We start from the raw sequence: 14,750 nt of genomic DNA, 5'->3' as shown, positions 1-14,750 counted from the left end.
CCTCAGTCACCACCACTGAAACAGAATCCGCATTTAAAGAAAATCTCCAGGATATTCACAAAGATTAGAGTTTGAGAAGCAAAGATCTTCCCACAGTGGTCCTTCGTTTTCTTTTTTCCTTTTCTCCTCCCACTGAATTTTGCCTAAGATTTCTCATCACTTTTCAGCTTAAAGAGGGACGTTAGGTGTAGGTTTCAAATGTGAGCTATAGTTTCCATGAGAAGGATAACTTTCTGGAGATTGGATCCTGAAAAGAATTGAGGATGTTGGCCTTATTAGAACCATGCCTGATTGGCTCAGACAAGACTATATTCATCAAAGAACTCAGAATATCAAGTTTGTAGATAAACCAGAGTTTGCATTAACATTTCAGAAGTGCCTCTGATGGAAAGTGGTAGCTCGAAGTGTAACTTCAATTGATAAACTGGAACTGTCTGCAATGACTTGATGTTTGTGATTTTGGTTTATAAGGCCCTGTGAGACCTGTATTTCTATTTACAGGTCCAAGTCCACAAAGCCCAGTAGAACAGCTTAGGTTTGTCATAAAGGGAATCCTATCAGGGGAAGTACAGTTCTTCACTCCTTCCCCTTTCAACAAATGTACCCAGTTGTAGAACTGGTTAATTCTGTGTTCAAAATCAAATTCATATAAAGAGCATTTTCCTGAGCCTGAAAAATGAAGCCTCAGAAATGAACCAATGTGTAAAGAATTGCTACCTGTGGCTTTGTCATTCCAGTGCTCATATATTATTTTCTGTTTCAGAAAACCAAACACTGAAAGGATCTCAACAATTTCTTAACAGTTACTGGTAAGAGGGAATGATTTGTATAACATTCATTATGTTTTTACAGAAAGTTAAAATGTTGTAATAAAATGTATAATAATTTCATTTGGTTTACAAGACGCTGAAATAGCTGGGTGAAAATGGAAACAAATAGCGAATAATCTGTATATTTTATTATTGTGCATAAATTTAGATAAGAAAAAGAGCTTTGAGACTGCACTGTAATTTTTATAATATTTAATTATCCACTTTTAATAATTCTAATTACTCCAAAAGATGCATTTCTTTGAACTGGAAAAGTAAACAAATTAAAAGTAGGTTAAAGCATTTAGCTCAAAACTTTACTGTGTAAGAAATCTTTTTGGTAATTGTGCTCAAAATATTTACTTCATTAAATTAACCACACTTTTCTATTTTTACATCCACATCTTAAGTTATTTCATTAAAAAACTATATGCCAAAATAGTGAAAATATCCATCCAGTGCTCTTTTCAGCTTTCTACCTAATAAGTACCACACAGTGAACTGCAGATTTTTGATTATTTACTGTTTTGAGATTGCATGAATGTAAAGCCCATTCTTAAGAAATTCACATTTAACAACTGCACTTATTGGCATTGGATATTTATACTGCCTTTATTAAGGTCCATATTTGGATCAATTTTATTCTGCAAAGGAAACTTGTAGAGAAGCAAATGCCATTACAAATACTTGAAGGATTTGTAGAGAAAGTCAGCTCTAATCACAGTAAAAACAAGGAGAGAAACATCCTTTAAATATGAGTGAGGCAATGCTAGTATATTTAAACACAACATAATTTTAATGTAAATTTAAAATTGAAGACTCTAATTCATACACCAATCCAATGCAAAAATAAACTTTGAATTTTGAATAAAGGAAAAAGCAAGATTTTCCTGCCTTGAAAACTTTTGGTGAAACCAGAGTTAAAACAAATATTTCCCTTCCCCCCAAACTCTGAGACTTTCCCCTTATTTCCACTTCAGCCTTTCTCTGATACTTCCTCTCTCTCTTACCTCCTAATCTTGGAAGAATTTAATGCATTTCCTTGTGAGCACAGCATATATGTCACATGTTAGATGGAGCTGTGAGCTTGCTATTGTCATTATTTGGAGATTAGCCCTGAATTAGGAATTGTGTATGGGTGCCAAGTTGACAAGGTTGGATTTATGGTGATTCATTTTAATGTGTCAAATTTGGCTGGGGAAAAAACATGTCCAGATATCTTGAAAAACATCATCTCTGGGTCTGTGAGGGTGTTTCCAGAGTGACTAGCATGGAATGGGTAGACTGAGTAAATCCAATGGCTCTCTTCAGTGTGAGGGGGCATCATGCAATGTGCTGAGAGGCTGACCTGAACAACAATAGCAACAACAACAACAAAAAACAGTGGATGGTTGAACTTGCTTTCTGCTTGGCTCATAGACACAGTATTCTCATGCTCTTGGTGATTTTGGTTCTCAAGACTTCAGACTCAGTCAGAAATCTATACTATTGGCTCTATTGTCTCAGGCCTTTGCATGTGACACCTCCTGCCCTGGGTCTCCTGCTTACAGAAGGAAGATTCTCAGCCTCAGAAGTGCAAAAGCCATTATCACATAATAAAAATTTTTATATAGATACAGATTTATTTTTAAAGAGCTATATGTATATCCCCCCTCAATATATATATATATATATATTTGTTTCTGTTACTCTGTACTCTCCTTTGCCTTTTTGATTATTTTCCTCTCTTTAAGTTCCCAACACTCAGCTTTCCATTGTCCTCCTTCTTCTCAAGAAAGGAGGATCTTTCCTCCTGATCACTCTGCTCAGTAGTCTTTTCTGGTCTTTCCTTTTCTCCTCTTGTTTCAGCCAGAGCTCTTGGCTGCAAGAAGAAATGTGTTAATTGAATGGAAAATGATTCCAACAAAGAAATGGAAGTTGGAGAAACCCATTGGAGAAATGGTCAGGACACAAAGAAAGAAGTCAGAGGGCCAACACCCCAAGTCATGTTTCAGCTCTAGCTCAATAAGTGCTACTGCCATTGCTGCTAAACTTGAATGCCACAACTCACACTGACAAGGCCATTGTTGTGGGTACAGGATGCATTTTCTGGGACCATGATGTTGTTCCTTTGGTTGACCTGGAAAGCAGAATTTTCTTTTGTACACATTTGATCCTGGGTTCTTTTATTCTATATCCACTGTAGATGAGGTTGAGTGGCTAACACTAGATCACGCACCCTCACTCTAGGTTTAAGAGGAATAGGAAAGTCAGTTTATAGAAGTTTGGCTTCTCGAGTAGATGACAGTTTCTGTGTAGCACCAGGAGTCATGCTCCAAACTCCCACATTTTTTATTTGTTTGGCCTCACTGTGCATTGGAGCCAGGACCTTGCATTTGACAATACAGGTGACTCTTCATTCTGACTTATTCTGATCTATTTCTTTGTCTTCCTCATCACTCCTAATGCCACATCCGTCATGTGGATTGAGAACTTCATATACTTTAAGTCACTGGGGGAGCAATCATTAAATGCATATTATTAAACTCCATTCATGATCTAATGATCCAATTTCTATAGTAATACTTCAGAATCTATGTTTTGCACCAAAACCTCCCCCAAACAATTCTGACTGTGTAATCTGGTTTGGGAACCACTGGAAATATCCAGTTTCCTGATTATTGTTTATGACTTGAGTTTCTTCTCCTTGCAATGTATTTAAATTCAAAATTAAGTGATGTTGCCACACCCTGTCTAATAAATTTTCCTTTCTTGCCAACTGCTTGAAAAATAAAGTTAAATATCTTAATGTAGCATTCAAGTCATAATTTTAATTTTATACACAGGGCCCTTCTATCATCTTTATTTTGTTGCTGCATCCATGTCCTACACACAGAATTTTTGACCTTGTTCTATAGTATCCCTTAAATTTGCACATCTTGAGGATGCTTTTCTTATATTCTAAATATCATTTCTGTACAAAATTTTCAATGATATAACTGCATTGTTCGAACATAACATTTTCTACAAATACTTTTCATGTATCATAGTAAAAGTAAATAAAACAGAAATCATTCAATTTAGTGGTTAATGTATGGTTTTATTTAAGTTAACCTCAAGAATCTTACTGTTTAAAATTTGTGAATGACTTATTTCACATTTACTGTATTTTATTTCAGAGATCATCTATTAAGAATATGGAAACAAAAAATGTAACAGAATTGACAGAGTTTGTTCTCTCAGGATTTAAGTATCAGGCCGAGTGGCAAATCCCCCTGTTCCTGCTGTTCCTAATGATATACCTCATCACCCTCATGGGAAACCTTGGTCTGATTGCTCTCATCTGCAATAACCCTCAACTTCACATTCCTATGTACTTTTTCCTTGGCAGTTTGGCCTTTGTGGATACTTGGTTGTCATCCACAGTGACTCCCAAGATGCTGATCAACTTCTTCGCTCAGAGTAAAATGATCTCTTTCTCTGAATGTGTGGTACAATTCTTTTCCTTTGCAATCAGTGTAACCACAGAATGTTTTCTGCTGGCAACAATGGCATATGATCGCTATGTAGCCATTTGCAACCCATTACTTTATCCAGTGATTATAAGCAATAGGCTATGCATGAGAATGTTAGTCTCATCATATATAGGTGGCCTTCTTCATGCCTTAATTCATACAGGTTTTTTATTCAGATTAACCTTCTGTAATTCTAACATAGTACACCACTTTTATTGTGATGTCATGCCATTAATTAAAATTTCCTGTACTGATCCTTCTATTAATGTTCTGATGATATTCATTTTCTCTGGCTCAATTCAGGTGTTCACCATACTGACAGTTCTTATCTCTTATACACTTGTTCTTTTTACTATTTTAAAAAAGAAGTCTGTACAAAGCATAAGGAAGGCCTTCTCCACCTGTGGATCCCACCTCGTATCTGTCTCTTTATATTATGGGCCACTTCTCTTCATGTATGTGCGCCCTGGATCTGCACAAGGAGATGATCAAGACATGATGGACTCCTTATTTTACACTGTCATAATCCCTTTCTTAAATCCAATTATCTACAGCCTCAGAAATAAGAAAGTCATAGACATACTGAAAAAGGTGTTAAAGAAATATGGGTATGTGTCAAACTAATATCTGTTCTGCTTTCTATTAAAACATTAACGTGACTGTATACTTTACATGTTACTATGTGATGATTAGTGTTCAAAGTTTTTTGCATATATAATTTTCTTATTATTTTAAGGACAAGATGTTAGTACCTAATAAATTCCTTAAAATACCTTTATATATTCTTCAAAAACATATAAAATTTTAATTAACTCTTTATAGAGTACTAAAATAAAATAAAAAAACAAAACAAAAACGTTTCATATGCTTGTATGCTCTTCAATGTAACTTTAAAAATGCATTAAGTACTAAAATAATGCTGTTCCTCTGTAGGGGACTTGTTTATGATGTCTTTGACATTTATAAACCATATAGTTAGAGAATTTAAACACATTAACTCTACAATGGAAGCAGGTTGATATTTGAGTGAACAACTATAAATACCAGGAATTCCACCTGCCATCAAAAGGTCATGTATTTCACTGTATTTGGGGTCTGGTAAATTTCACTTGTTGTGGGGATCAACACTCCTATCACTCAGAGAAATGGGAAAGCAGTGAGGGAAAAGGACAAGAGATCTAAGACAATGAAGACAGAGCTACACTGTAAGAGATGCCCTTAGTTTAGCATGTTTCTTAGAGAAAGACAGAGGCAAGTTGTCTCACTGCCTATGATGCCTTTTTAAGGTCCTTTGTAGCTGCATCTCTGTGCTGTTGCTCAATCTGCAAAGCTTCATTAACTAAGAAAGCTGATAGACTGAAGATTTACTTTGGATAGGGAAGAAGTGGCACAATGGGGAACAATGATCAATATTCTAGAATTGCTTTAAAAAGCAAAATTAGTGAAAGAAAAAGTAACATGTAAAGGGTACTGGATCATGTGGTGGACAGCAAGAAGTGTTAAATGCATATTACCATAGTTCAAATAATGTTAAGATGATCTTTCATATTGCCCAGTTGGTAGAAAGACATGACAATGAACAAGAGTTTGTTTTTTGTACCCCGAAGTGCTTAAATGTTCATTTTCATTATACTCCATAATGAGTGATTCACCTCAGTGTCCATCCCTTCTCTTACCATTTAAACCCTCAACCTCATAACTGCCTATGTCTGTGATCTGCAAAACCCTACTTATTCCCACCATTATGCTGATTCCCTCCTAATCCCCAAATATAGCCACCAGATTATTCTTTCTAAAAAGAACTCAGGTGAAATCATATCACTCTTCAAGGCTTTTTAATGGAATGTCATTACTACCAGGGTATAGCTTGGTCTTTTTTTTTTTTTTTTGTCTATTTATGCCTGTACCCATGGCAAATGGAGGTTTCCAGGCTAGGGGTCAAATTTTAGCTGTAGCCCCCAGCCTATTCCAGAGCCACAGCAATGTGGCATCTGAGCTGTTTCTGCAACCTGCAACACAGTTCCTGGCAACACCAGATCCTTAACCCACTGAGTGAGGCCAGGGATCAGACTTGCACCTCATGGTTCCTAGTTGGATTTGTTAACCAATGAGCCATGATAGGAAATCCAGGTCAGTCTGCCTGTCTGTCTGCCTATCTATCTATCTATTGATATTACATGCTTTGGCTATATTTATTCATTCGTTATGTTCAGACAATATCATATGTGTGTATATATGTATATATATACATATATACACACACACATCACAAATATATATATATACACACACACACATCTATATTTATGTATCTATATCAACCTTCCTCACTATAATTTGTTCTCTCTGGCATAATTTGAGGTCTTTTCAATTATACCACAGTTGAACTCTTACTTCCCAATTCCTTTCTTCACGATTGTCCTAATGAACTCTGTGCTATATCCAAGATCTGTTACTAAAAGACTCTGAATATGTTTCACTCCCCATGTACATTCTTTTGGTCTTTTGGGTCTCTCCACGGAGAATCCACCTTCCCAGCTCACTCTCATAATTTCAAAGATGTCCTTTCTTCAAGGTCTATCCTATGTTAAACTATCACTGATGCATTTCCAGATTACCCTAAAGGGATGGAAATGTGCACTCATTGGAAACATTGTCAGTTTATATGTTCTTCTTTGACAACACTTAGACTTGCATATTACTTATTTTTTCCTAACACATTCTTTTAGATTGTAATTTTGGAGTCCTAAACTCTTGTTACTTTTTGCAGTACATAGCAGTGTAGCTTACACACATGAAGTTCTAAATAATAACTGGTGAAATATTTATGAAAATCAAAATCTCACAGTATAAATACAGAGAATTCAGTTAGCGTGCATCACTTATTTTCTACATGATCATAAACCCAATGAGATTCCTTGGCTTGAGATCATTGTTGCATGCAGCTCACCTTCTTAGGATTCTTTTATGACAATCACAAGTATCACATATTTCAAGTGAATTACTCTTGTTCTGAACACTATGATTAGCTCCTGGGATAGAATATGACAACCTTTTAGGGAGAAGCCTTTTAATTAGATGTTTGGTTTAAAGATAAAACATAGTTATTGAAATAAATGTCATTATTATGCATTTCTTAATTTGTAGGACACAAGATTAGATCAGATCATCTGCCCTCTTTTGGTTTCCCTGAGAGATACCCCAAGCTCTGGTAAATGGAGTCCAGCTGTTTTTAGTCTTTCAACCCAGAGAATTCATGTTATTACATATGTCCAGAGTTTGTTACCTTTTGTTGCTATGTAATAGTCCCATTGTTCTGATAGTTTCCTGTCATTTAACCAGATGTTTATTATCCATTTATTGTTATGAAGTAAAATCTAGAGTGATATTATGAACTTCGTGTGTGTATTTTTTCTGCAGTCATAAAGTCAAAACATTCAATTGGCTTTTCCTTTTACTACTAAGGTTGATATCAAGCTTTGAGTACATAAGTGTGATATCACTTGTCAAGTCTTATTTTGGGAAGGATGGGCCCCAGTTGGGGGCCTCCCAGACTCTCAGAATTCCTGTGCAGCCTACTCCCTTGCATGTCTGATTCTTATGCTCTGGTTTGCACTTTAGTATAATTCCAACTAATTTAAGCCTTCCAGAAATCCACCAAAATCACTTGTCCATTAATATGATCCCACTCTCATTTATGTCATAGATTTATCCATTTTGTACATTATTTTGCCATTTTAGTCTGTGTTGGGAAAGTGGTAAAATATACTGTGCAAAGTACACATTTTGGACAAGATAAAATATGCCTATTACCTTAACAAGGAGCTATTAAAATATACCTGCATTATTTATTGGATATATAGATATAAAGGATGATATCACAACACTAGGTTTACCTGCAATGCTGGTGATGATGGATTAAACATCTCATAGAAATACAAATAATATATCTGAAACAATCTTTCTTGTGATGGTGTATTATCTCAACTTGGAGACTTAAAAAAATCATAGACCCTATCTCTTTATATACATGTATAATCATTTTATTCTTAGCACTCTACAATACTTTCTACTGTTTAGAAGATTGCTGACAAAATTATCTTAGATTATGTTCAAAGAAACAGCTCTATTAGGATTAGGCAAAACCAAATAAATGTCAGCTAAAACTAGAATAGTATTTCTCAAAGACTGACTTTTATATGAGCTATGACAAAATCTCATCAGGATATGTCTTAGGCATATGTCAAAATCTCTCTGATCCAGGCTTTCTTTTGTTGTTCTTCTTATGTGTGTAGAAGCTATTCTGTTAAAATTGTGTTCTCAAACTTAAGTGGGCACTGGGATCACTGGATGCTCATGAAAATATAAGTTGATAGCTCCATATTTAGTGTTTCTGATTCATCAACGTGGACACTGTTGAGGTGGGACCACATGTAGAGAACTAACATTCTAAAATAATCATTGAGGAATTTGGAAGGCAAGATGGCATAAGAGTGAGAGGACACGCTCACCCTCTCCCACAAACACATTAAAAAAACACATCTACATGTAAAACGACTTGCACAGAACATCAACTGAATGGTGGCAGAAGAAATTAAACCTCAAAAAATGGCAAGAAACTCTTGACATAACTGGCTAAAACAACAGAAAAGAGGAGAGGGAGAGAAGGGGAATCAGGATGGGACTAGCATTCCCAAGAGGGGGCTGTGAAGGAGAAAGGGAAACCACACCCTGGGAAGCCACCTAGCTGACAGAAAGATCAGCTGAGTTTGAGGGATTTCCAAGACACCAAGAAAAGCACAGCAGCAGGTCTGAGAACCCAAAAGCAGAGTGAGAGACACACAGATCATCTGAACCACTGGCACAGACACCATAGCCTGAGATGCTCTGGAGGGGGCTGAGCACTGAAACCTAGGCTCCAGAGGTCAGTTGCTGTGAGAAGACTGGGGTTGGCAATGGGAGACAGCCTAAGTGACTAGGGAGAAATATACTAAGGGCTGGGGAATGGGAAGATGTGACAGAGGGAACCCAGGAGAAGGTCTGGACCTGCAGGAGAGAAAAGGCACCATTGTTGGGGAGGGGAGAAGAGGAGGGGAAGGCTGCCACAGAAAACTCCTTGCACCCCAGTGTGCATGCTCACCCACCAGCTAGCAGAGAACAGAACATTCCCATTGCATCCCCCACCCCTGCATCTAGAAGCCACCTGTCTTCCATGGCAGACCAGCCCCACCACCCATGGGAAGCGGTCTGGTGGCATGCTGCATCCCAGCCACCCCTGACAGCTGGGGGGGTATCCCAGTGGCACGCTGTGCCTGGCCTAAACTGCCCTCCTGCAGGGAGTTCCTCAGTGGCACACCATGCCTGCCACCCCCGCCCACATGTGGGAAGGCCTTGCTGGACAGCCCTGGACTGTGCCAAACTAGTTTGGCTTTCCCAAATTCATGGAAATAGAAGAAGATGAGCAAGATGAAGAAGCTCAGAAACCATTCCCAGTTAAAGCAACAGGAAAATTCACCTATAGCAGTCAACAAAGAAACAGGCCTCTGCAGTCTGACAGGCTTTGAGTTCAAAAGGCAGATAGTGAAAATAGTGATGGAATGAAGAGAAGATATGAACAGTAATACAGACTCTCTCAGAAAGGAACTAGAAAATATAAGGAGGAGCCATGAAAAACTATAAAATTCATTTGCAGAGGTATATACTGAACTAAAGGCAATTAAGACCAGAATGAATAATGCATAGGAAAGAATTAGTGATGTGGAAGATAGAATAATGGCAATCACCCAAACAGGTCATCAGACAGAAAACCCAATGAAAAAACATGAAAGCAATATCAGAGACTTATGGGATAATATAAAGTGGACCAATGTATGCATAATAGGATTTACAGAAGGCGAATAAAAAGATAAGGGGATAGAAAATATAATTGAAGACATTATGGCTGAAAATGTTCCAAATCTAAAGGATAGTGATATCAAGATACAGGAAGTACAGAAGATCCCAAACAAGTTGAACCTAAACATGCCCACCCAAAGACATATCATAATAAAAATGTCAAAAGTTGAAGACAAAGAGAGGAAAGCATTCATCTTGGACACCTATCATTGATGTCTGTGGTCTTTTTTCCCTTTGCTTTATCCCTGATCTTTGTTTAGTAAGATTTCTCATCAATTTTTAGCTTAAAGTGGGAAGTTTGATATAAGTTTTGAATGTGAGCTGAAGAGTGCATAAGAAGGAAAATTTTATTGGGATTGGATCCTTAAGAGAATATAGAATTTTTGGCCTCATTAAAATCACGTATGATTAGAGGAGGGGGCTCTAAGTTGGAGGAGCAACAGGACATAAGGCTCACCTACTCCCATAAATACACTGAAAATACAGCTACATGTGGAAAAATTCACAGGGAAAATTTGTGAAAAATTGACAAAAGACCTCAAGATTATGACAGAACAAGAAAAACATTACAAAACCAGATAGGACATAAGAAAGGAGAAGAACTAGAGAAAAAGAAGTGAAAGGAAATGAGATGGGACTTGCTCTTCCATGAGGGAGCTGGAAGGAGAAATAGCTCCTGTACCCCAAGGAGTTCTCTCTCCAGTGAGATCAGCCAAGAATTGAGGAGGAACTCTAGACAAATGGTGTGAAGCAGTTAAAAAGGAGACAGTTCTCCACAAATGGTCACTGCTATGGGCAATGTACAACTATAGGTCGGTGCCAGCAGGTGTTTGGAACTGAAACTTTGGCCTTAGATATCACACCCAGAAAGGGAAGTGGGGCCAGCTATGTGGGAAAAAAACAGGGTTGTCTGGAAACAGCCTGGAGGACTAGAGCATATGGAAACCACAATGGAGAGCATCCAAGTAGAGGAAACCTAGTTGGGCTTAGAGACTAGATGGCATTGTTTGGGAGTGTTAGACGGAAGGGGTGGGATCTACCACTGCAGCCTTGTTCCCTACACTCACTTTCTCAAGCTGCAGGATAATCTCTGCTTCAGCTTGGGGAACCACTTGGCAGTAGAGCTGCCTAGCAATAGATGGGAAGCAGCCGCATCCAGAGGGCTGAGGACTTCTTGGAGCAGGTGGAATAACTACCTAGGGGAATAACACACATTCCTGGTGCCTGCTGGTGGTCCCCGTGCTAGTGGAGACCAATCTGCACCAGGAGAGCTCCCAGTGGTGATGTCCATTCCCCAAGAGATCAGGAAAACACAGGTGTCTCAGCTCCACCCAGAGAATCTGCAGAGGCTCATGCCAGCAGTGACCGATCAGTGTCAGAAGAGCTGCTGGTGGTAGCACCATTCCCACAAGAGGGATGCCAGTGCGCACCCACTGACAGAACTGTGGGCGGCCCACCTGGGGAAAAGTACAAGCTATAGTACCCTTGCCAGTGGCCATGTGAAGGCCCATGTCAGTGGCACTTGTTCTACACCAAGAAAGCTGGGTGAGGCCCATTAACACACTTTCCAGTCAGCAGGGCTATGGAGGGCACTCCTAGCAACAGCAAGACAGGGAAAGGAATGCCAGAAATACACATTCTTCAGCTATAGAGAAAGCCTTTTAGCAACATTATGGGGAAGCCTCCCACACTTGTGCCTTTAGAGAGAGATTACTAGAGTGGCCAAGCAAGGGGAATGCTGACAGAACAGCAGCACCTGCTCCTATACCTACAGAGAACAGTCCCTAGCCCCTTCTCAGCAAAGGGAGGGGCAGCAGGAGAAACTGCTGACATTGCAACCTATGAAAAATAGCCCTCAAAGCTACCTGCTAGTAGGGAGAGACACTGCAACCCCTGTGAGCTACGAAAGCAATCCTGTGAATGGTGAAACACTGCCCGCTGACTCAATCCCTTGCAACTACGCAGCTATAGGAGAAGTGTGATACTGATACTCCTGGCACATTCTCTGTGTACATGTGAATGGTTACCACTCCTGAGAACACCAGGACTGGGCACCTGCTTTGACTTCTATATACTAAATGACAAGGGAACAATAAACACAAAGGAGGACACTGTAAGAGGACAAAGACAAAGGAACAAGACACAAAAAACACTAAATGATGAGGACACAGGCAAATTACCTGAAAAAGAGTTCAGAGTGATGATTGTAAATATGATCAAAGATCTTGGAAAAAGAATGGAGACACAGATGTAAATCTTAAAAGAAATGTTTATCAAAGAGCTAGAGGATTAAAGAACAAGATGAATAGTGCAATATATAAAATGAAAATCAATCTAGATGAAACCAATAGCAGGTTCATGGGGGCAGAACAAATAAGTGAGGTTGATTACAGAGTGGTGGAAATGACTGCTACAGAAAAGAATAAAGAAAAAACGAATGAAAAATATGAGGAGAGTCTGAGTCCTGTGGGATAACATTATATGTACCAACATTCCATATCACAGAGGTTCAAGAAGAAGAGAGAGAGAAAGGGCCAGAGAAAATATTTGAAGAGATTATAACCAAAATTTTCCCCAAAATGGGAAAGGAAACATTCACTCAAGTGGAAGAATCACAGAGAATTCCATACAAAATTAATCCAAAGAAATAGAGCAAGGCACATACTAATCAAACTAATAAAAATTAAATTCAAAGAAAAAAATATTGGGGTCACAAGGGAAAAGCAATAAATCATATATAAGGGAATCTCCATGAGGACAAAAGCTGATCTTACGGCAGAAACTCTACAAGGCAGGGGGGAGTGGCAAAATACATTTGAGGTGATGATGAGGAGGAACCTAGAACCAAGAATACTATAAAGAATAAAGCTCTCATTCAGATTTGATGGAGAGATCAAAAGCTTTACTGACAAGCCAAAACTAAGAAAATTCTGCACCTCCAAAGCAGCTCTACATCAACTACTAAAGGAACTTCTCTAAGCAAAAAAGGAAAAGCCACAAATAGAAACAAGAATATTACAAACAAAAAAGCTCACCAGTAAAGGCAAAGATAATATAAAAGTAGGAAATGCCCCATTGACAAATATGGTATATAAACTAGCAAGCATGAGAAGAAGAGAGGACAAATGCAGAACATTTAAAATACATTTGAAATTAAGAGACCAGCAAGCGGAAATATTCTGCACACATATAGGTGGGCATATAAAAATGTAATGGGAACCACAAATCAAATAACTATGCTGGAAGTACACATAAAAAAGAAGAAAGAAGCTAAACATAACACTAAAGATGGTCAGCAAACCAAAACAAAAGACAAGAAAAAAGGGAAGAAAAAAGACCAATATAGCAATGTCCCCCCAAAAATTACGTAAATGACAATAAATACATATTTATCCAAAATAACATAAATGGATTAAACGCTCCAATTGAAAAAAAAAACTGGCTGAACGGATTCAAAAACAAGACCTATAAATATGTTGTCTAGAGGAGACCCACTTGAAATATAAGGACACATACAAATTTAAACTGAGGGGATGGAAGTATATATTGCATGCAAATGGCAATTATAGAAAAGCAGGAGTAGCATTACTCATATTAGACAAAATAGATTTTATAATAAAGAAGGTCACAAGTGACAAAGAAGGAAATTGCATAATGATCAAAGGATCGAGACAACAAGAAGAAATAATGATTTTAAATATATCTACACGCAACATAGGAGCAGCACAACATATAAGGCAACTGCTAACAGCCATAAAACAGGAAATTAACAGTAACACAATACTAGTGGGAGATGTTAACACCCAAGTTAAAGCAATGAACAGATCATCAAGATAGAAAATCAACAAGGAAACACAGGCCTTAAATGATACATGAGACCAAACTGATAGCTATAGATCTTTTCACCCTAAAGCAGCAGAATATACTTTTCTCTCAAGGGCACATGTAACATTCTCCAGGATAGATCACATCTTGGGCCATAGATCAAGCCTTGGTAAATTTACAAAATTGAAATTATTTCAAGCATTTTCTGTGATCACAATGCTATGAGACTAGAGGTCAACTGCAAGAAAAAAACAGCAAAAAACACAAACCCTTGGAAGCTGAGCAATTTACTAATAACCAATGGATCACTGAAGAAATCAAAGAGGAAATTAAAAGATACATAGACATAAAATGACATACATAAAATCAAAACATAGGCATAATACATAATACATAAATTAATACATAAAATACATAAAGTAATACAAAACACATAAAATAAAATACACAGACATAAAATGACAATGAAGATACAACAATCCAAAAATCTATAATTCACAGCAAAAGCAGTTCTGAGAGGGAAGTCTATGTCAATACAATCTTATCTCAGGAAAGTAAAAAAAACCTCAAATAAATAGTCTAAATTACACCTTAAACATCTAGATAAGGAAGAAGAGACAAAGCCCAAAATTAGTAGAAAGAAAGAAATCATAAAGATTAGAGCAGATATTTATAACATAGAGACAAAGAAAACAATTGAGAAGATCAATGAAGCCAGATGTTGATT

The 14,750-nt window shown here is 37.6% G+C and overlaps 1 protein-coding gene across 1 annotated transcript; it reads left to right on the top strand.

Annotated features, from left to right (window-relative positions):
- On the top strand, positions 3,965-4,927 carry LOC110256347 (olfactory receptor 5H8-like). Its single transcript, XM_021069829.1, has one exon. The coding sequence runs from the start codon at positions 3,986-3,988 to the stop codon at positions 4,925-4,927; it is 942 nt and encodes a 313-aa protein (XP_020925488.1). The 5' UTR covers positions 3,965-3,985.

The sequence above is a fragment of the Sus scrofa genome, chromosome 13, assembly GCF_000003025.6.
Source record: "Sus scrofa isolate TJ Tabasco breed Duroc chromosome 13, Sscrofa11.1, whole genome shotgun sequence".
Lineage (NCBI taxonomy): Eukaryota > Metazoa > Chordata > Mammalia > Artiodactyla > Suidae > Sus > Sus scrofa.
The sequence above is the reverse complement of the archived record's forward strand: the minus strand, read 5'-3'. Positions and strand labels throughout refer to the sequence as shown.

What these genes read in the sequence shown, in the direction of transcription:
- LOC110256347 (XM_021069829.1), top strand. Translation starts at nt 3,986, where the DNA reads ATGGAAACAAAAAATGTAACAGAATTGACAGAGTTTGTTCTCTCAGGA.